Source organism: Desmodus rotundus, chromosome X (genome assembly GCF_022682495.2).
Source record: "Desmodus rotundus isolate HL8 chromosome X, HLdesRot8A.1, whole genome shotgun sequence".
Classification (NCBI taxonomy): domain Eukaryota; kingdom Metazoa; phylum Chordata; class Mammalia; order Chiroptera; family Phyllostomidae; genus Desmodus; species Desmodus rotundus.
In genome coordinates this window covers 43,277,043-43,300,043 of record NC_071400.1, presented here as the reverse complement: position 1 = coordinate 43,300,043, position 23,001 = coordinate 43,277,043, and the positions used below count along the sequence as shown (strand labels likewise).

Here is a 23,001-nt window from a genome sequence, read left to right as displayed (position 1 = left end):
CTAGGGTTCCCTTTTCTCCGCATCCTCTCCAACATTTGTTTGTGGATTTGTTTATGTTGGCCACTCTGACTGCTGTGAGATGGTACCTCACTGTGGTTTTAATTTGCATCTCTCAGATGGCTAGTGATGCTGAGTGTCTTTTCATATGTCTCTGGGCCCTCTGTATGTCTTCCTTGGGGAAGTGTCTGTTTAAATCCTTTGCCCATTTTTAATTGGGTTGTTTCTCTTCCTGGAGTGGAGTCGTGTGAGTTCTTTATATATTTTGGAGATCAGGCCCTTGTCTGAGGTATCATTGGCAAATATGTTTTCCCATACTGTTGGTTCTCTTTGTAATTTGGTGCTGTTTTCTTTAGCCATGCAGAAGCAATTTATTTTGATGAGGTCTCATTTGTTTATTCTTTCCTTTATGTCCCTTGCTTTAGGGGACATGTCTGTGAGGATGTTGCTGCGTAGAATGTCTGAGATGTTCCTGCCAATGTTTTCCTCTAGGACTTTCATGGTGTTACAACTTATATTTAAGTCTTTTATCCATCTTGAGTTTACTTTTGTGTATGGCATAAGTTGGTGATCCAGTTTCATTTTTTTGCACGTAGCTGTCCAGATCTCCCCACACCATTTATTGAAGAGACTATTTTTTACTCCATTTTATGCTCCTGCCTCCTTTGTCAAATATTAATTGACCATAAAGGCTTGAGTTCATTTCTGGGCTCTCTGTTCTGTACCATTGGTCTATGTGCCTGTTTTGATGCCAGTACCAGGCTGTTTTGATTACAGTGGCCTTGTAATACAGTTTGATATCAGGTATTGTGATCCTTCCTGCTTTGTTCTTCTTTCTCAAAGTTGCTGCACCTATTCGGGGTCGTTTATGGTTCCATATGAATTTCTGAAATGTTTGTTCTATATCTGTGAAATATGTCATGGGTACTATAATAGGGATTGCATTGAATCTATAACTTGCTTTGGGTAGTATGGCCATTTTGATGATGTTAATTCTTCCAATCCATGACCATGGCACATGCTTCCAATTGTTTGTTTCTTCCTTAATGTCGTTTTTTAATGTTGTGTAGTTTTCTGAGTACAGGTCTTTCACCTCCTTGGTTAGGTTTATTCCTAGGTACGTGATTTTTCTTGTTGCTATATCAAATCGGATTTTTTTTTTCCTGATTTCTGTTCTGCAGTTTTGTTTTTGGTGAACAGGAATGCCTTTGATTTCTGAATATTGACTTTGTATCCAGCTGTTTTGCCAAATTCATTTATAGGTCGAGTAGTTTTTTGGTGAGTCTATAGGATTTTCCATGTACACTATCATGTCATGTGCAAACAGTGATGGTTTCATTGCCTCCTTTGCAATTTGGATGCCTTTTATTTCTTTTTCTAGTCTGATTGCTGTGGCTAGGACTTCCAATACTATGTTGAATAGGATTGGTGAGAGAGGGTATCCTTTTCTTGTTCCTGATCTTAGTGGGGAAGCTCTAAGTTTTTGTCCATTGAGTATGATGTTGGCTGTAGGTCTCTCACATATGGCCTTTATTATGTTGAGGAATGCTCCCTCTATTCCCACTTTGCTGAGTATTTTTAATAGAAATGGATGCTGTATCTTATCTAATGCTTTTTCTGCATCTATTGATATGATCATATGATTTTTGTCTTTGCTGTTGTTTATATGATGTATTATGTTTATTGATGTGTGAATATTGTACCATCCTTGCATCCCTGCGATGAATCCCACTTGGTCATGCTGTATGATCTTTCTAATGTATTGCTAGATGTGGTTTGCAAATATTTTGTTGAGAATTTTAGCATCTATGTTCATCAGCGATATTGGCCTGAAATTTACTTTCTTCATTTTGTGTTTATCTGGTTTTGGGACTCGGATGATGCTGGTTTCATAAAAAGAGTTTGGGAATCTTCCATCATTTGGATTTTTTTGAATAGTTTGTGAAGGGTAGGGGTTAGCTCTTCCTTAAATGCTTTGTAGAATTCTCCTGTGAAATCGTCTGGTCCAGGGCTTTTGTGTGTTGGGAGTTTTTTGATGACTGCTTCAATTTCGTCTGCTGTTATTGGTTTGTTCAGGTTTTCTGCTTCTTCTTCATTCAGTTTTGGAAGATTATATTTTTCTAGAAATGTGTCCAATTCACCTAAGTTTTCAAATTTCTTGGCATACAGTTCTTCATAGTTATTTCTTACAATCCTTTGTATTTCAGTGATATCAGTTGTAATCTCTCCTCTTTCATTTCTGATTGTTTTTGTTTGAATACTCTCTCTTTTTTTCTTGATGAGCCTACTTAAATGCTTGTCGATTTTGTTTATCTTTTCAAAGAACCAGCTCCTGGATTCATTGATCCTTAGAATTGTGCTTTTAGTCTCTATGTCATTTAATTCTGCTCTGATCTTGGTTATTTCCTTCCTTCTGCTTTCTCTGGGCTGTCTTTGTTATTGTTCCTCAAGTTCTTGTAGGCGTAGGGATAGGTTGTTTGTTTGAAATGTTTCTATCTTTTTAAGGTAGGCCTATGTTGGTATGAACTTCCCTCTCAGGACTGCCTTTGCTGTGTCCCATAGGTTTTGGGTTGTTGTGAGTTCATTTTCTTTTGTTTCCAGAAAGTTTTTGATTTCTTCCCTAATCTCGTTCTTGACCCATTCATTGTTTAATAGCATGCTATTCAATCTCCATGATTTTGAGTGTTTGGGGTTTTTTACTTTGGGGTTGGTTTGTAGATTCAGCCCCTTGTGGTCAGAGGAAATGCTTGATATGATTTCAGTTTTCTTGAATTTGTTGAGGCTTGCTTTGTCTTCTATCATGTGGTCTATCTTTGAAAAATTCCATGTATACTTGAAAAGAATGTGTATTTTGCTTCTTTGGGATGAAAATCTCTATATATATCAGTTATGTCAATTTCCTCTAGGGTATTGTTAAGTGACACAATATCCTTGTTGATCTTTTGTTTGGAAGACCTGTCCATTTTTGATAGTGGGGTGTTAAAGTCCCCTACTATAATTGTGTTGCTGTCAATATCTTTCTTGAAGTCCTCCAAGATTTTCTTTATGTATTTGGGTGATCCTATGCATGGTGCATATATATTTACAATGTTTATGTCTTCTTGGTGGATTCTTCCTTTGAGTATTATGAAGTGACCTTCTGGGTCTGTCTTTATGGCCCTTCTTTGGAAATCTATATTGTCTGATATGAGTATTGCTACACCTGCTTTTTTTTCCTGTCCTTTTGCCTGGAAAATTTGTTTCCAGCCCTTCACTTTCAGTCTGTGTAAGTCTTTTGTCCTGAGATGGGTCTCTGTTAGGCAGCATATGTGTGGGTCATGTTTTCTTATCCATTCAGCTATTCTATGGCTTTTGATTGCAGCATTTAATCCATTTACATTTAAGGTTATTATCGATAGGTAGTTATTCATTGCCATTTTTCCCTGCCTTTGTTGCTCTCTCTTTCTCTTTTCTTTCCTTTCCTTAAAGCAGTCCCTTTAGCATCTCTTGCAGAGCTGGTTTGGTAGAAGCGTATTCTTTTAGACTTCTTTTGTGTGGGAAACTCTTTATTTTGCCTTCAATCTTGATTGAGAGCCTTGCTGGGTAAAGTAGCCTTGGTTGCAGGCCTCTGGTTCTCATTACTTGGAATATTTTTTGCCATTCTCTTTTGGCTTGGAGCGTTTCCATTGAGAAGTCAGTTGCTAACCTTATTGGGGCTCCCTTGTATGTTACTTCCTGTTTCTCCCTTGCTGCCTTTAAGATCCTCTCTTTGTCTTGGAATTTTGCCATTTTAATTACGACGTGTCTTGCAGTGGGCCTCTTTGGGTTCCTCTTGCTTGGGACTCTCTGTTTTTCTTGGATTTGGGTGACTTTTTCTCTCATCAGATTAGGGAAATTTTCCATGATTACTTTTTCAAACAGGTTTTCTATCCCTTGCTCTTCTTCTTCTCCTTCTGGTATTCCTATTATACGGATATTGTTACGTTTCATGTTGTCCTGCATTTCCCTATTACCTCTTCATTCTTTCTCAGCGTCTTTTCATTTTCTTGCTCTTTCTGGGTGTTTTTTCTACTTTGTCCTCCAGCTCGCTGATCTGATCCTCTGCTTCATCAAATCTGCTTTTCATTCCTTCTACTGTGTTCTTCAGTTCAGAAATTGTATTCTTCATTTCCTCCTGGCTCTTGTTGATAGTTTCTATTTCCTTTTTCATGTTGATATAGTTTGCAGTGAGTTCATTGTATTTTCCCTGTAGTTTGTGGTAGTTCTATTTGAGCTCAGAGAGCTCAGTGAGCTTCCTGATGACCATTGCTTTGAACTCTGTATCTGATAGTTGACTTGCCTCTTTTTCAGTTACCATTCTTTCTGAGGCCTCCTCCTTTCCTTTCATTTGGAGATTGTTTATTTGTCTTCCCATTGTTTGTGCGACTCCTTGTTCGTCTCTGCTTCTTAAATCGATCTATTCTGACTCCCTGGGTTTATGGTATGAACTTCTATGGTAGAATGCCAATGGGATTCAGTGGTGCTGTCTCCTTAATCTCCTGTGCTCACTGGTCTTGAGCTGACATTTGTGGGTGTAAGACCGTCTAACTCTGGTCTTTTCAGCACTCCAGTTTTTGTTGTCTCACCTGTGGGAAAAAGAGAAAGGGGGAAGAAAAAAAAAGAAGGGAAGGAGGGAAAAAGGAAATAGAAAAGGGAAGGAAGGAAGGAAGAGGGAATAAAGATCGGAGGCAAGATAAGAAGGAATTTTAACAAAAATTAAAAGAAAGGAATAAATAAAAGAAGGTAGGAAGAAGGAATAAAAAAGGTAAAGGATGGGAGGAAGAAGGAAGGAAAAAAAAGAAAGGAAGAAGGAATTCAGGCAGAAAGGAGGAAATGAAAAAAAAAATGTATTGTGCTGGCTTTAAACTGGTCAGGTTAGTTCTGCTGTTGTCCTGTTTTTGGAACGGAAGGGGGTGGTTGGAAGGATTGGTTTCACTTTTCTCCCTTCCTGGGCCACACTCTTCGCTTTTGTTCAGCCTGCAGCCCAGTTCCTCATGGTCCTTCTCCTCCCCAGTAGGCCTTTTTCACCAGTTGTGCTGTCCTTGAGTTGCACCAATTAGGGGCAACTCACACTCCCCCTTCTTGCTCTTTGCTGTCTTAGATGCTAAGGGCTCTGCGTGCTGCTACAGGGTAGTTCAGCCCCCTACTGGGTCGAGTCTTTCCGAGGCATGCAGTCTCCCCTAGCCCTGCAGCTCCCCTCTGCTGGGTGTTCTGCCTTTGTCCTGGAGAGCCAGTGGGCCCTGCAGAGCTCTTTGTGCAGGGGTTAGGTAGGAGTTGTAGGTGTGGTACCTCACACGTGGCCAGGCCCTTGATCAGCCAATCTGCTGCTTTGGGCCTGGGTCACGCTGGGTAGGCCAATCCAGCAGCTTTGGGCCTGGGTCGTGCCCAGCAGGGGGATCCAGCCTCTTTGGGTTTGTTTGTTGCAGGCGGGCGGGGCCGCTTTGGGACTCAGTCAGGAGGCCCTTGGGTCCGCTGTTTTGTGCCTGTGGGTGGGGCAGCTAGCCTCTGCTCCAGATGTGCACCCACCTGAGGTTTCAGGTGTGGGCGCCCCGCTGGGGTTTCAGGTGTGGGCGGCAAGCTGGGGTTTCAGGTGTGGGCGGCAAGCTGGGGTTTCAGGTGTGGGCCCCCAGTCCGCTAATCTGCGTGCACGCAACCAGGCTTCAGGTGAGACCTGGGGCTGTTCACCCTCCAGGGGCTGAGTGGGGAGAGGCACCAGAGGTTGTGGCTGCTGGGGAGAGTTCTCTAACTAGCCCCTGAGTGCCTCTATTTTCTTTTTCTTTTTGAGAAATTCCTCCTATTCAAGCCCCCCTGGTCCAAACAAACACCTGGCTGCTCACAGCTCAGCCTGGCTCTCTCCCAAGATTCCTGCAGCAGCCCCTGTGCCTGAGCCGGGGCTTCAGCTGCCCTGGTCCCCGCTCAGGTTCCAGGGACCTTATTGTCCTTAAGCACTCTTCTTACCATCAGATCTTTCAATGTCCTCTATCTTTGGTCTCTGATATTCATATATGCTGGAATACTGTTGGCTGTTCACTCTGCTCCTCAGATCAGCTAGGTATTTCACTGGCGTTGAGGGGAAGTGGACTCCGCTCCCACCTATCTTGCCGCCAACTTCCCCGAGAAGTCATTTTGAATGTGATGGCCACCCTCATTTAACCAGCTGATGGGAAGGACCCACCAAAAGAATATTGAACAACGAAAAAACAAAGACATACACAGAGCTACCATAAACCACAGCCCAAGATCTATAAGATCAGGTGATCAAGGAGACTGTACCACTGAATCTCACAGGTATTCTACCAGAGAAGTTTGCAACATAAATCCCGGGTGTCAGACCAGATCAACTTATGGAGAGAATAAAAGAAAGAGTTTCACAAACAATGGGAAGAAAAAGAAACAAGCACCAAATGAAAGGAAAGGAGGAAGTCCCAGAAACAATGCTAAATCAAAAAGAGGCAAGTCAACTATCAGATATTGAGTTTAAAGTATTGGTTATAAGGAAGCTTAATGAGTTCACAGACAATTACCAGAAACTACAGGGAAACTACAATGAACTCACTGCAAACTATATCAACATGAAAAAGGAAATAAAAACTATCAACAGGGTCCAAGCAGAAATGAAGAATACAATGTCTGAACTGAAGAACACAGTAGAAGGAATCAAAAGCAGTCCTAATGAAGCAGAGGATCGGATCAGTTAGCTGGAGGACAAGGTAGACAGTAACACCCAGAAAGAGAAAGAAAAGGAAAAGAAGCTCAGAAAGAATGAACAGGGGGATAAGGGAAGTCCAGGACAATATGAAAGGTAATAATATCTGTATAATAGGGATACCAGAAGGAGAAGAAGAAGAGCAAGGCATAGAAACCCTCTGTGTAAAAGTAATGATGGAAAACTTCCCTAATTTGATGAGCAAAAAAGTCACACAAATCCAGGAAACACAGAGAGTCCCAAGCAAGAGGAACCCAAAGAGGCCCACTTGAAGACACATCATAATTAAAATGCAAAATCCTGAGACAAAGAGAGGATCTTAAAGGCACCGAGGGAGAAACAGGATGAAATATGAAAGGGAGCCCTGATAATGTTAGCTGCTGACTTTTCAATGGAGAATTTCCAAGCCTGAGGGAATGGCAAAAAATATTCCAAGTAATGAGAACCAGAGGCCTGCAACCAAGAATACTTTACCCAGCAAGGCTATCAATCAAGATAGACAGCCAAAGAAGGAACTTCCCAGTCAAAAGAAGTGTAAAGAATACAGCTCCACCAATCCAATCTGCAAGAGATTCTAAAGGGACTGCTTTAAGGAAAGGAAAGAAAAGAGAGAGAGAGAGAGAGGAACACAGGTATGAAAACTGGTAATGAATAAGTACCTATCAATAATAACCTTAAATGTAAATGGTTAAATGATCCAATCAAAACGCATAGAATAGCTGAATGAATAAGTAAGCATGACCCACACATATGCTGCCCACAAGAGACCTACCTCAGGATAGAAGACCTACACAGACTGAAAGTGAAGGGCTGGAAACAAATTTTCCAAGCAAATGGACAGGAAAAAACAGTGAGGATAGCAATAGTCATATCTGACAAAAGAGACTTCAAAAAAAGGGCCATGAAGAGAAACCCAAAAGTTCACATCAAAATATTCCAAGGAAGAGTGCATCAAGAAGACATAAACATTGTGAATATATATGCACCCTAGATAGGAGCACCCAAATACATAAAGGAAGGCTTGGAGGACTTCAAGAAAGATATTGACAGCAACACAATTATAGTAGACGATTTAACAGCACACTGACAAAGATGGACAGATCTTCCAAACAAAATATCAACAAGGATATTGTGGCATTGAACAACACCATAAATGAAATGGACTTAACTTATATATATAGTCTTCCATCCCAAAGAAACAAAATAAACATTCTTTTCAAATGCACATGGAACATTTTCAAAGTTAGACCACATGATAGGACACAAAACTAGCCTGAAGAAGTTCAAGAAATTTGAAATCATATCAAGCATTTTCTTTGACCACGAAAGACTGAAACTGGAAACAAACTCCAAGGAAAAAACCCAAAAACACTAAAAAACATTAAGATTGAATAGCATGCTAGTAAACAATGAATGGGTGAAGAATGAGATTAGGGAAGAAATCAAAAAGTTTCTGAAAACAAATGAAAATGAACTAAATACAATCCAAAACCTATGGGAAATTGTGAAGGCAGTCCTGAGAGGGAAGTTCATAGTTATACAGGCCTACCTAAAGAGAATAGAATCATTTCAAACAAACAGCCCAACACTACACCTACAAGAACTTGAGGAACAAAAACAAAGACAACCCAGAGCAACTATAAAGAAGGAAATAACCAAGATCAGAGCCAAATTAAATGACATAGACTCTAAAAGCACAATTCTAAGCATCAATGAATCCAGGAGCTGGTTCTTTGAAAAGATAAACAAAATCGAAAAGCCGTTAATTAGGCTTATCAAGAAAAATAGAGAGAGGACCCAAATAAACACAATCAGAAATGAAAGAGAAGAGACTACAAATGATACCAGAGAAATACGAAGGATTATAAAAAGTTACTATGAAGAACTATAATCCCAGAAATGTGAAAACCTAGATGAAATGGACAAATTTCTGGAAAAATATAACCTTCCCAATGTCAATGAAGAAAAAGAAGAAAGCTTGAACAGACCAATAACATCTGATAAAATTGAAACACTAATCAAAAAGCTTCCAACACACAAAAGGCCTGGACCACATGGTTTCACAGGAGAATTCTACAGAGTATTTAAGGGAGAGCTAACCCCCATCCTCCAGAGATTATTTTCAAAAAATTCAAGAAGATGGAAGAATCTCAATCACTTTTTAATGCCAAAAGACAATAAAGACATAAAAAAGAAAGAAAACTTCAGATCAATATCGGTGATGAACATAGATGCTAAAATCCTCAACAAATACTGGCAAACAGCATCCAAAAATACATTAAAAAGATCATGCACCATGACCAAGTGGGATTCATCCCAGGGATGCAAGGATGGTACAATATTCGCAAATCAATAAACATAATTCACCACATAAACAAAAGGAAAGACAAAAATCACATGATCATATCAATAGATGCCGAAAAAAGCATTAGATAAGGTACAGAACCCATTTATGATAAAAACACAGATATGTGAGAATAGAGAAATCATTCCTCAACATAATAATGGCCATATATTAGAGACCTACAACCTACATCATACTCAAAGGACAAAAATGTAGAGCTTTTCCACTAAGATCAAGGACTAGACAAGAATGCCCTCTCTCACCACTCCTCTTCAACATAGTATTGGATGTTCTAGCTACAGCAATCAGACAAGAAAAAGACATAAAAGGCATCCAAATTCGAAAGGAGGAAATGAAACTGTCACTGTTTGCAGATGACATGATAGTGTACATGGAATATTCTATAGACTCCGCGAAAAAACTACTCAACCTAATAAATGAATTTGGCATAAGAGATGGATAGAAAGTCAATATTAAGAAATCAAAGCATTCTAGTACACCCACAATGAAACATTACAAAGAGCAATGAGGAAAAAAAAATCCCATTCAATATAGCAACAAGAAAAATGAAGTACGTAGCAATAAACCTAACCAAGGAGGAAAATGACCTGTACTCAGAAAACTATACAACACTGAAGAAAGAAATTAAGGAAGACACAAACAAATAGAAGCATGTAACATGTTCATGGATTAGAAGAATTAACTTTATCAATATGGGCATTCTACTCAAAGCAATTTATAGATTCAATGCAATCCCTATTAAAGTACCAATGACATATTTCCCAGATACAGAACAAACACTTCAGAAATTTATATGGAAGTATAAATGGTCCTAATAGCTGCAGCAATTTTGAGAAAGAAGAACAAAGCAGGAGGGATCAAAATACCTGATATCAAACTGTGTTACAAGGTCACTGTAATCAAAAACCACGTGGTACTAGCATAAGAACAGGCACACAGACCAATGAAACAGAACAGAGAGCCCAGAAATAAACCCAAGTCTCTATGGTCAATTAATATTTCACAAAGGAGGTTGGAGGGTAAAATGGAACAAAAATTGCCTCCTCAACAAATGGTGTTGGGAGATCTGAACAGCCACGTGTAAAAAAATGGAATTCAATCATCAACTCACTCCATACACAAAAATAAATTCAAGGTAGATAAAACACTTAAATAAAAGTCATGACACCATTAAAATCCTAGAGTAAACATTGGCCAGAAAATCTGAGACATTCCATGCAGCTACATCTTCACTAATATGTCCTCTTAGAGCAAGGGAAATACAGGAAAGAATAAACAAATGGGACCTCATCAAAATAAAAAGCTTCTGCATGGCTAAAGGAAACAGCATTAAAATGGAAAGAGAACCAACAGTATGGGAAATTATATTTGCCAATGATACCTCAGACAAGTGTCTGTTCTCCAAAATATATAAAGAACTCACATGACTCCACTCCAGGAAGACAAACAACCTAATTAAAAAATGGGCAAAGGACTTGAACAGGCACTTCTCCAAGGAAGACATACAGAGGGCCCAGAGACATATGAAAAGACACTCAACATCAGTAGCCATCAGAGAGGTACAAATTAAAAGCACAATGAGGTACCATCTCACACCAGTCAGAGTGGCCAGCATAAACAAATCCACAAACAAATGTTGGAGAGGATGCGGAGAAAAGGAAACCCTAGTACATTATTAGTGTTAATGCAGACTGGTGCGGCCACTGTGCAAAACAGTATGGAATTTCCTCAGAAAACTGAAAGTGGAACTGCCCTTTGACCCAGCAATTCCGCTGCTGGGATTATACCCTAAGAACCCTGAAACACCAATCCAAAAGAACCTATGCACCCCAATGTTCATAGCAGCACAATTTACAATAGCCGAGTGCTGGAAGCAACCTAAGTCCCCATAAGCAAATAAGTGGATCAAAAAACTATGGTACATTTATACAATGGAATTCTATGCAGCAGAGAGAAAGAAGGAGCTCTTAGCTTTCATGACAGCACGGATGGAACTGGAGAGCATTATGCTAAGTGAAATAAGCCAGGTGGTGAGGGACAAATACCATATGATCTCACCCTTAACTGGAACATAATCAACAAAAGAAAAAACCAAACAAAATATAACCAGAGACATTGAGGTTAAGAACAACCCAACAATAACCAGAAGGGAGGGTGGAAGGGACATGGGGAGAAGCCCTTTCAGGAACTACTATAAAGGGCACATAGACAAAACCAAGGGGAAGGGTGGAAACAGGGGATGGAGGAGGGTTTGTCTGGAATGGTGGGTACAGGGTTGAGGAGAAAATGCAGACAACTCTGAACAACAATAAAATAATTTAAAAAAAGTAAAAGGGTATAATTTAACCATTAATTTTGTCTTGTATCATTAAATACATATTTTAAAATATATATTAATAAAATAAAATAAAATAAATAAAATTGTCTAGGCTTTTTCTGGACAGACCTTGTATATGAGGGTGTCAATTTCTCCACACTGTTTTCAACTCTTCTTATAATCATGGTGAGTATGAAGATTTATCACAGGGTTTGCTTTGTATTTTTTTGATTATTAATGATATCAGGGAACTTTTAAAAAAGATTTCATTTATTTATTTTTAGAGATGAGAAGGGAGAAAGAGAGGGACAGAAACACCAATGTGTGGTTGCCTCTTGCATGGCCCCTACTGGGGACCTGACCCACAACCCCGGGCATGTGCCCTAGACTGGGAATCAAAATGGCGAGTCTTTGATTTGCAGGCTGTCACTCAATCCAGTGAGTCACACCAGCCTGTTCTGAACACCTTTTTATGTACCTTCTTGTTAGAAACACTTCCACATAGTCAGTATTTTGCATAGATGCTCAGGGATTCAAGGACCCTCAATGTTATGAACACTTAGAGTGGGAGTTATTGGAATGGAAACATGAATAGGAAATGTCATGGTAGTTGTTATAAATTATATTTAACATACTAAATAATATGAAGTATGATTGTTCCTTTTACACTGCAATTAATTTCATAAAAAGTGAAATAATAAATTGTGACACTAGTTGCACTGAAGTATTGGGTTTGTTTCCACTGCATGACTCTTAGTGAGGGTGGAGAGAGAAGGGTCCCAATTCTTATTGGAATGAGAAATGTTCATTATATGTCACAATCTCTGAAATCAAATAGCCGATTCACAGACTGAGATAGAAAAAATTCCTTATGTCTTATTTGTACAAATGAGATCATACTCTATAGGATTAGGAAGCCAATAAAATAGGTGTCTGTATACAAAGGAGTTATCTGTGTAACAGGAGAGTGAAAAAAGGCCCAGGGAGCCAATAATCTGAAAAATCAGTTATTTTCAATATGAATAATTAGTACTGGAAAAAAAACCAATATGGACCAAGAGTCAACAGATATTTTGGTGAGTAGTAGCTTACTACAGCTACTGTAGCTTTACACCTATGATATAGGAAAGTTGTTTGTTCCAAAGGAGTAAATGAGCATTTTATCTGTGCTCTGAGGAGTCACCTATGAAGTTTGGATCTTAGCTGTGACTGGAATGTATAAGAGTGACCTAAACTTTAGAAACTCAGAGGAATTTGCTCAGGCAGCTTTGAGGGGGTCATTACATCCCATGCCATATGCATATTAGAATCTGAGGAAACATTTTCATTTCTTAAGGCAGCCAGTCTCACTCTCTCCACCAGACCAGATTTTTAAAAAATGAAATGATTTGGAATTGCAATTAAAATCCCTGAAAGATGCTCTTCTAAAATGTTCCATTGCTTTACTGCAAAGACAGAAAAAAAATAGCAATTCAAGTTCTGTACCTTATTTCACCTTCCCTAATGTGACCAGCCAGTTCTTCAATAAACTTCTCCCCCTTCATCCAGTAGATTATTGGTCCAGACTCTCCACTAAATCCAAAGAATGCTTTGCAAGGGATGTTCAGAGGTTCACCTGAAAATGACAGGGATAAAAAAAGAAATGAGCAACTGGCTCCTGGCTATTCCTGGAAGACAGAAAAAAAAAAAAAAAAAAAAAAAAAAAAACAAAAAAAAACAAAGAAACTTGTAATATCCAAAGCAAAACTCAAAGGTGAACCATTTACAACTCTTCTTCCAAACATCTTATCACAGTACAAGAGAAAAAAATGTATTTTACAAAGGCTTCTTGGAAATTTTAAAATTCAAGATTTATCAAAAGGGAGAAGGTTAACCTCAGTTTTAAACACTGTTTATTTTTACTACCTCCCCCTTCAGAACTAATATAAAAGAATCAAAATGAAAGAATATCCCTTTAGATGATCAGCATCACTAGCCATCACAGAAATGCAGATTAAAACTACAATGAGATACCACTTCACACAGGTGAGAATGGGCATCAAAACCAAATCAACAAAGAAGTGCTGGTAAGGCTGTGGAGTAAAGGGAACCCTAGTACTCTGGTGGTGGGAATGCAGACTGGTGCAGTTACTGTGAAAAATAGTATGGGACTTCCTCACAAAACTAAAAATGCCTCTCTATTCTGTTCCACTGGTCTATGTGTCTGTTCTTATGCCAGTACTAGGCTGTTTTGATTATAGTGACCTTGTAATACAGTTTTATATCAGGTATTGTGATCCCTCCCACTTTGTTCTTCTTTCTCAAAATTGCTGCAGCTATTCGGTGTCATTTATGGTTCCACATAAATTTCTGAAATGTTTGTTCTATTTCTGTGAAATATGCTATTGGTACTTTGATAAGTATTGCATTGAGTCTATAAATTGCTTTGGGTAGTATGGACATTTTGATGTTTTAATTGTTCCAATCCATGAACACTTTATAGGCTTCCATTTGTTTGTGTCTTCCTTAATTTCTTTCTTCAGTGTTGTGTAGTTTTCTGAGTACAGGTACTTTACCTCCTTGGTTAGGTTTATTCCCAAGGATTTTATTTTTCTTGTTGCTATATCAAATGGGATTTTTTCCTGATTTCTGTTACTGATATTTCATTGCTGGTGTATAAAAATGCCTTTGATTTCTTAATATTTTCATTGTATCCCACTGTTTTGCCAAATTCATTTATTAGGTCGAGCAGCTTTATGGTGGAATCTATAGGATTTTCATTGTACACTATCATGTCATCTGTAAACAATGTAGTTTTGTTTCCTCCCTTCCAATTCAGATGCCTTTTATTTCTCTTTCTTGTCTGATTGTTGTGACTAGGAGTTCCAATACTATGTTGAATAGAAGTGGTGAAAGTAGACAACCTTGTCTCACTGCTGTAATATTCAACAAAGGGGGTAGAAACATAAAATGGAGTAAAAACAGCTGCTTTATCAAATAGTATTGGTACATCTGGACAGCTACATGCAAAAAAATGAAACTTGATCACTCACTTACACCATACACAAAAATAAATTCAAGGTGGATAAAATACTTAAATATAAGTCGTGACACCATAAAAGTCCTAGAGGAGAACATAGGCAGGAACATCTCAGATATTCCAAGTAGCAATATTTTCACTGATATGTCCCCTAGAGCAAGGGACATAAAGGTAAGAATAAACAAATGGGATCTCATCAAAATAAAAAGCTCCTACACAGCTAAAGGAAACAGCATTAAAGTGAAAAGAGAACCAACAGTATGGGAAAACGTATTTGACAATGATACCTCAGAAAAGGGTCTGATCTCCAAATATATATAAAGAACTCACATGACTCCACTCTAGGAAGACAAAAACCCAATTAAAACTGGGCAAAGGACTACAACAGACACTTCTCCAAGGAGGACATACAAGGACTCCAGAGACATATCAAAAGATACTCAGCATTGCTAGCCATCAGAGAGATACATATTAAAACCACAAGGAGATACCATTTCACACCAGTGAGAATGACCATAATAAATAAATTGACAAACAAGTGTTACAGAGAATGTGGAGAAAATGTCGCCCTCATACACTGTTGGTGGGATTGCAGACTGGCACAGGCACTATGGAAAATTGTATGTAATTTCCTCAAGAAACTAAAAATGGAACTCCCTTTTGACCTGTCAATTCCACTGCTGCGATTATATCATGAGAACCCTGAAACACCAATCCAAAAGAACCTATGCACCCCAATGTTCATAGCAGCACAGTTTACAATAGCCAAGTGCTGGAAACAACCTAAGTGCCCATCAGCAAATGAGTGGATCCAAAAACTATGGCACATTTTCACCATGGAATTCTAAGCTGCAGAGAGAAAGGACCTTCTACCCTTTGCAACAACATGGATGGAACTGGAGAGCATTATGCTAAGTGAAATAAGCCAGGAGGTGAGGGACAAATACTATATGATCTCACCTTTAACTGGAACATAATCAACAGAAGAAGAAAGCAAACAAAATATAACCAGAGACATTGAAGTTAAGAACATTCTAACAATAGCCAGGGGGGTGTGGAGAGGGTACAGTGGGGAGAGGGGTATACAGGAACTACTATATTGGATAGTTGGACAAAATCAAGGGGGAGTGTGGAGGTTGGCGAGGGAAGTGGGTTCGGCTGGAGTGGGGTGGAGAGATGGGGAGAAAAGGCATAAAGTGTAATTGAATAACAATAAAAGTTTAGAAAAATTCTAAAGCTCTAAATTTTCACTCCCCTCCCATGTCTTATGTCCTTGGTGTCATATTTTACATATTTTTATATTTTGTACCCTTTAACTAATATTTGTAGTTATAGTTATTTTTACAAATATATCTTAACTTCCATATTAGTTATGTAAGTGACTAATCCATTACCTTTATTATATATCCACCTTTATCAGTGAGATATATTTTTTATATGTTTTTTTTTGTTACTGATTAGCACCTTTTCTTTCCAGCTTAAAGAAGTCTCTTTAACATTTCTTGTAAGGGTGGTTTAGTGTTGATGATTTTCTTTAGTTCTTGCATGTTTGGAAAACTCTTTGTCTCCTTCAATTCTGAATAATAACATTGCCTGGTAGAATATCCTTGGTTGGAATTTTTTTCTTGCAGCATTTTTAATATATTGCTCTTAGTAGTTAATTATGTGCCAAAACCTGTCAGTGTCCCAAAAGGAAATATCTCAGTCAGTCCCTAGATTTGCACTGACTGGATACCAAATCATCAGGTTACAGCTTTCAAAGTATGCAAATATATGAAGGCCTGTGAGAACGCACGCATATGCTCTGCCTGCCACCAGAGCCAGGTGAAATGGAAGTGTTTCCTTGGAGACAGTTGTAAAAATCAGAGCTCCAGAGATATGTAAATGTATATATAAAATATGTAAATACATACATGCATGTATGTATACATACATACATATACACACATATTTACAGTCTCTCCAGAAGGTATCCAACCATCTAATATGAAAAATAGAGACATTTACTGAAGGAGATACAAGATACAAGAAACATTGTACATAGGACAGTGATGCCTCAGTCCCCTTCAAAGTAGGCACCTTGGAACCTCACAGTTTTCCCAATCAACATCAGCTGCCCCATCGTATTTTACTGACCCTCATCCATGGTCTCAAATCTTTTCCCTTTCAAAGGTGATTTTAGTTCTGGGAAAATCCAGAAGTCACAGGGCACCGAATCTGGGCTATAGGGGGGCTGAGTCCCCTGGGCGATTTGATGTTTCGCTAAAAAACTCTGCACAAAATATGGTGCATGAGAGGGCATGTCGTCATGATGAAGCTGCCAATCACCAGTTGCCCATAGCTGTGGCCTTCTGAATCATCTGAATAGTTTCCTTGGAGGAATGTTCAAGGTTAATGCAAAATTTGATGTAGATTCATTGTTCTACTCACTCAGTCATTTTCAATGTGATGGCCACACAGTACACATGCTCACTCAATGGTGTCTACCTCTCACTGAGTACTACAATGAAGTCATCATTGTTCACATGTGCACATTCCAGTCCATTCTCCTTAGCTTCCAGGTTACATTGATGTCACACAAACTGTTCTCTTTATAACAACAGTGACTAGACTTTCTGCAGTCAGTCCTCAAGCTCCTTCTGAAAAATACTGATCAACTGTAGAGAAGCAGAAGGATAGCACAAACATAGTGTCTAGCAACCTACTTGTCCTGAGAGTACATTTATAGGCCTCTAAAAATGTGCCAAACTAGAATTCTTCCTCACAGGGCAAAGCTTCAGGGGAAGCAAATAAGAATCTGTCACAAAAAGACTGAGGTTGTATTTCAGTCTGTTATCTGTGCAGTGCTCTAGGGTTTGTAATCTGCAGTTGTTATTGTTTCCAATTGCTATTTTTCTCTTCAATTTTCATTGTTCCTTAAGAACCAGGGAAAAAAAAAAAACAACCCGTGACCCCCAGAGCCAAGCGATCAAGGGACATCACCTGGGTAGCAGATGTAAAAATTTGTGTATCAGACACAAAAACCAGGGCACCAGATGTGTGTAAAAGCTCCCCTCTTGGAGCATAAAGCAAAAATTACTTGACAAGGCTGACACTCAATTTTTCACCTTTAATACTGAGAAAAATATGAATGATTATAATTACATCATGAGCTTCTTTTTTATATTTCAAGAAAAACCCGATTTATTGAAATATAATTTACAATAAAATTCAACCAATTTGAGTGGTAAGTTTTGACAAATAGAATTTTTTGAACTTTCTAGTTTAAGTTAATTTTCTTTTTTAAAATTTTATATATTTTTTATTGTTCAAGTACAGTTGTCTCCATTTCCCCCACTACATCTCCTGCCCCACTCATCCCATCTTTTTTCTTTATGAAATGATTTTCATAATATTTTCTTTTCTCTAGCTTACTTTATTGTAGGAATACAGTGTATAGTATATATGTGCATGTATATACATATATACATATATGTATTTATGGCCTACTTCATGGTGAGAATACAGTACATATAGTGTGTGTGGCAATCAAAATATGTGGCAATCAACTGTTCATGTTATCAGTAAGGCTTCTGATCAATAGTAGGGTATTAAGTAGTTAAGTTTTAGGGGAGTCAAAATTTATACATGGGTTTTTGACTGCATGGGGAATCTACAGCCAATAGCATTGTTCAAGGGTTAACTGTAAATACAATGTGAGTTGTTTTCAGGTTTTAAGATATGTCATATTTTTTTTTCAAAGACAAAGTCATTACCTTAATCAGTGAATGATCTAGGCATAAGTCTTCAGTAGCCTAAATAAATTATATTTTATATTTCAAATCCATGTAATTGCTCTGAGACAACTTTAAAAGAACCAGAGACTGATATATCTAGTATGAGAGAATTTCAGATAAGTGTGGAAAGTAAAAGTTTTTTAATTTGTTCACACATTTTAATCTCTCCCTGTACTGAGACTTTCTCTGAATATCTTAAGCAAAACAATTTGACCTTCAATTTCTTTATCTATTTCCACCCCACCCTTCCTTTCTTATTGGGCTATGGATTTTATAAAGGCCACATATAATTGTCAATATCCTACTCTTGCCACATAATTTTCCTCATTCTCTGTTTTACTCTTTAAACAATTATCAAGAAACCTGTTTTAATGTCTCTTTTATATTTTCCTATTATCTCTATTTCTCTGGATACATTTTTTTTATTTGTGTCAGTGGAAGCATACTCAGGGTTCACGTTTCTTGTGAGGTTTTATAATTTTAATACTGTTTATAAATATAAATATAAATAAATAAATATATATATATATAAATATTTATGTGTGTGTGTGTATATATATATATACACACAGTATATATATATTTTTTTTATTTGTGTCAGTGGAAGCATACTCAGGGTTCACGTTTCTTGTGAGGTTTTATAATTTTAATACTGTTTATAAATATAAATATAAATAAATAAATATATATATATAAATATTTATGTGTGTGTGTGTGTATATATATATATACACACACTGTGTGTATATATATATATATACTGTGTGTTTATATACAGTGGGAATTGTTTTCAGTGAGAGTACTGGGTGCCAAGTGCTGTGAAGACATTCCCTCAGAGTGGTTCCAAGTTTGCCTCTGCCAAATCCTTACAAGTTTTACTGGTTTGGAACCAGTTTTTCTGTTAATTTCTTAGCTTGGTGGTTTGTACCACATGTAGGTTGTATGGATTTAGAGTCCATCCCTGTGCTTTGTACAAGTTTATAGTTGTGACTTCTCTTGAGCATCTATTTTCATTCATGCCATGGTACTGGATGGAGTGTGAATTTCCTGGACCAATAGGCATATTTCCTAATCCCTATTTCATAGAGTTTCAGACTGCATAGACCATTCAGGCTTCTATAGTTTTTTGTTGGGATCTCAATTCTTCTGCCACACTTGACATAGATATGTGGCTCTATGGTATGACTTTCAGCTCAAGCCCTTAGACCCCTGAGGTTTATATCTGGTTTTTATACCCCTGGGAGATATCAGACAAACTTAGTTTGGCTTTTGACTCCCTTCTCTGGATTTGAGTTCCCTTTTCTTTCCTAAATCCTGGAATTTACCTTAATGGCTTTCAAGCTAGGCAAACCATGTACAGTCCTTTCTTTTTCTTTCTTTCTTTTTCTTTCTTCCTTTCCTTTCCTTTCTTTCCTTCCCTTCCCTTCCCTTCCCTTCCCTTCCCTTCCCTTCCCTTCCCTTCCCTTCCCTTCCCTTCCCTTCCCTTCCCTTCCTTTCCTTTCCTTTCCTTTCCTTTCCTTTCCTTTCCTTTCCTTTCCTTCTCTCTCTCTCTTTCTTTCTTTCTTTCTTTATTTTCCTGTACTAGATAAATTTATTTACCACCAAATATATGTTATGTTTTTTTTTTCTTTTTTGATTGTTTTTCAAGTACAGTTCTCTTCATTTTCTCCCCACGACTCCCATCCCAGCCATCCCCACTTCCCACCCTCGATTCTACCCCCTTTGGCTTTGTCCATGTGTCCTTTATTTTTTTAATTTTTAAAAGATTTTAGAGAGAGGGCAAGGGAAGGAGAAAGAGAGGGAGAGAAATATCAATGTCTGTTTGCCTCTCATGCGCCCCTTGCTGGGTACCTGGTCTGCAACCCAAGCATGTGCCTGACTGGGAATTGAGCCGCAACCCTTTGGTTCACAGGCCCACACTTAATCCACTGAGCTATACCAGCCAGGCCATGTGTCCTTTATACATAAACCATGTCCAATCTTTGTTTTATTTTGACCAGCTTTTCTCTGGGTTCAGTACAAGAGATGAGTCTTTACCATATCAATTCAGTCTACAATATTATGTGTCTGGAGTTCCACCACAGAAATTTGGAAGTTGTATATCTTAGGCCTGAATAATTGAGTTAATTACACTTTCCTCCAAGAATTTAAAAGTAGAATTTCTATTCCTGTTATTGCTAACTAACATAAATGGAGGTTTTCCTTTTTCCCCCTGGGCTCACACTTAGATTTGACCTTTGAAAGATGAGTTGGGATGCCAATGTAGAAGCCATTTACCTTCCTGCTGTATTTATGTACTTAAGTTTTTAGATTTGACTTTCTTTTTTAATTTATTTTTCCTTTTTATTTAATTTATTTGGGTGACACTGGTTAACAAAATTGTACAGGTTTCAGGTGAAAAATCACATAATACATCATCTGTAAACTGTACTGCGTGTTCACCACTCTAAGTCAAGACTCCACCCATCACCATTTACACCCCTTATTTATTCCTTTAGAAGATAATCCATAATTAGGGAGTACAACTTTTCTTTATTTGTATGTGAGGTGCTGAGAGTGTCCTATGGCACATGCTCTAGTCTAGTAGGTCAGTACCATAATATATGAAACACAGGGACATGTTCTTAGAGTTGTGAAAAATATTTATGAAGTTTGTCTTAATAATTTACTATAGTTTGTGAATTAGTTCTTCAAAAATTTGCAGCAGAGCCCTAAACAGGTGGCTCAGTTGGTTGGAGCATCATCTCATACATCAAAAGGTTGGTGGCTCGATTCCTGGTCAGGGCACATACCGACATTTTGGGTTTGATCCCTGGTTTGGGCACATATGGGAGGCAACCAATCAATGTTTCTCTCTCACATTGATGTCTTTCTCTCTCCCTCCCTCCTTCCCTGTATCTCTCTCCCTCCCCCTTCCTCTTTCTCTAAAATCAATAACAATATTTTTTTTTTACATTTTTAGATCTTTTTATTCTTACATTTCATGTCACTTTTGGCCATCTACCATTTTCTTTCATTTTCTTTTTTTTTACTTTTTATTTATTTATTTTTTATTGTTATTCAGTTACAGTTGTGTGCCTTTTCTCCCCATCCCTCTGGGTTCAGCTGGGGTGGAGTGGAGGGATGGGGAATAAAAATATTTTTAAAAATTTAAAACATTTGCAGCACAGCTGAGATCAGCACTATTATTAATGTCATTCCTACTCATATTCATTCCACTATGTTATTTCTTGAGTGAGAGATGAAGGGTACAGTCATAACTTGCACATGGAGAATACCCACTGATACTATTCATTGCTCATACTGGCTTCTTTATCAGTCGTTCAATATGTTAAATAAACATTTTCAGCCACAGCTCTGCTTGATGAAACCCTACAGGCCTTGATTTTCCTGAGATTACATCCTCAAACTGCATGGATCACTGAGATTTAGAAACAGGCTCATAAATAAATAAACCAATTTTTCTGATCTAAAATAATGATGCAGCACTGGACTGGTGTAGCTCAGTGAATTCAGTGCGGGCTGTGAACCAAGGGTCGCTGGTTCAATTCCCTGTCAGGGCACATACTTGGGTTGCAGGCCAGGTCCCCAGTGGGGGCCACGTGAGAGGCAACCACACACTCATGTTTCAATACCTCTCTTTCTCCTTCCCCTACCCTCTCTTTAAAAATAAATAAATAGGAGACAGAGAAGATGGCAGCAAGATAGGTGAGAGTGGAGTCCACTTCCCCTCAGCACCAGTGAAATGCCTAGGTGATCTGAGGAACAGAGCGAACAGCCAACTGTATTCCAGCATATATGAAGATCAGAGACCAAACATTGTAGAGGACATTGAAAGATCAGACAATAAGAAGAGTGCTTAAGGGCAATAAAGTCCCTGGGACCAGCAGGGAGACAAGGGCGGCTGAAGCCCCTGGCCGGTGCATAGGGTCTGCTGCAGGATTCTTGGGAGAGAGCCAGGCTGGGCTGGGTGAGAGGCCAGGTGCTTGTTTGGACGGGGGGAGGGGGGGATGGGGGAGTTGAATAGGAGGTTTGGCTGGGGTGGGGTTGAGGGATGGGGAGAAAATGCAGACAACTGTAACTGAATAACAATAAAAAATTAAAAAATAAATAAAACTTTAAAAAAATAAAAGAATCATCCAGCTTTGATGCTGAAGAAAGAATTCATATTTACTTTTTTAATCCTCACCTGAAAATATGTTTATAGGTTTTAGAGAGAGAGAAAGAGGTGGAGAGAGAAATATTGATGTAAGAAAGAAATATCGATGTGAGAGAGAAATATCAGTGTTAGAGAAAAATGTCGACCAGTTGTCTCTCACGTGTGTCCTGACCAGGAATCGAACCTGCAACTTAGGTATTTGCCCTGACCAGGAATCAAACCCATAACCTTTTTTTTTTGGTACAGGGCAACAGTTCAACCAAGTGAGCCATCTTGACAGGGCAGAATTCATATTTTCTAATATAATACAGTGTCCAATCTGCTAGAGATAATGTTGCCTTTCCATTTCCTTAGCTCTGGAAAATAAAGCAGCCTTGACATTCCAGAGTGAATTTGTTCACTTCCTAGCACTTCATTCCAAAGACAATCCCTCTCCTCATTATTTTTTAATTAAATGAAATATCTAATGAAATGAATTTTAATTATGATTGAAATCAAGATATTATGAAGCTTAAAGCAGGGAAAAGTTTTTTTTTCCAGTTAGATGGAAAAAAGATAAAAAGTTGATGAGGCAGAAACATGGGTTAGTTATCCCACATGGCAGGAACTGCAGGAGAGTAGTGTTGTACCAAGAAAATAGTATG

General features: G+C 38.2%; 1 protein-coding gene across 1 annotated transcript in view; it reads right to left on the bottom strand.

The window, feature by feature from the left end:
* The window catches only part of IL1RAPL2 (interleukin 1 receptor accessory protein like 2), a 1,002,993-nt gene that overhangs the window by 91,963 nt on the left and 888,029 nt on the right, over positions 1-23,001 (bottom strand). The window contains exon 7 of the mRNA XM_045188489.3: positions 12,889-13,018. Within this exon, the coding sequence (XP_045044424.2) occupies positions 12,889-13,018 (130 nt within the window). The remainder of the gene's footprint in view (positions 1-12,888; positions 13,019-23,001) is intronic.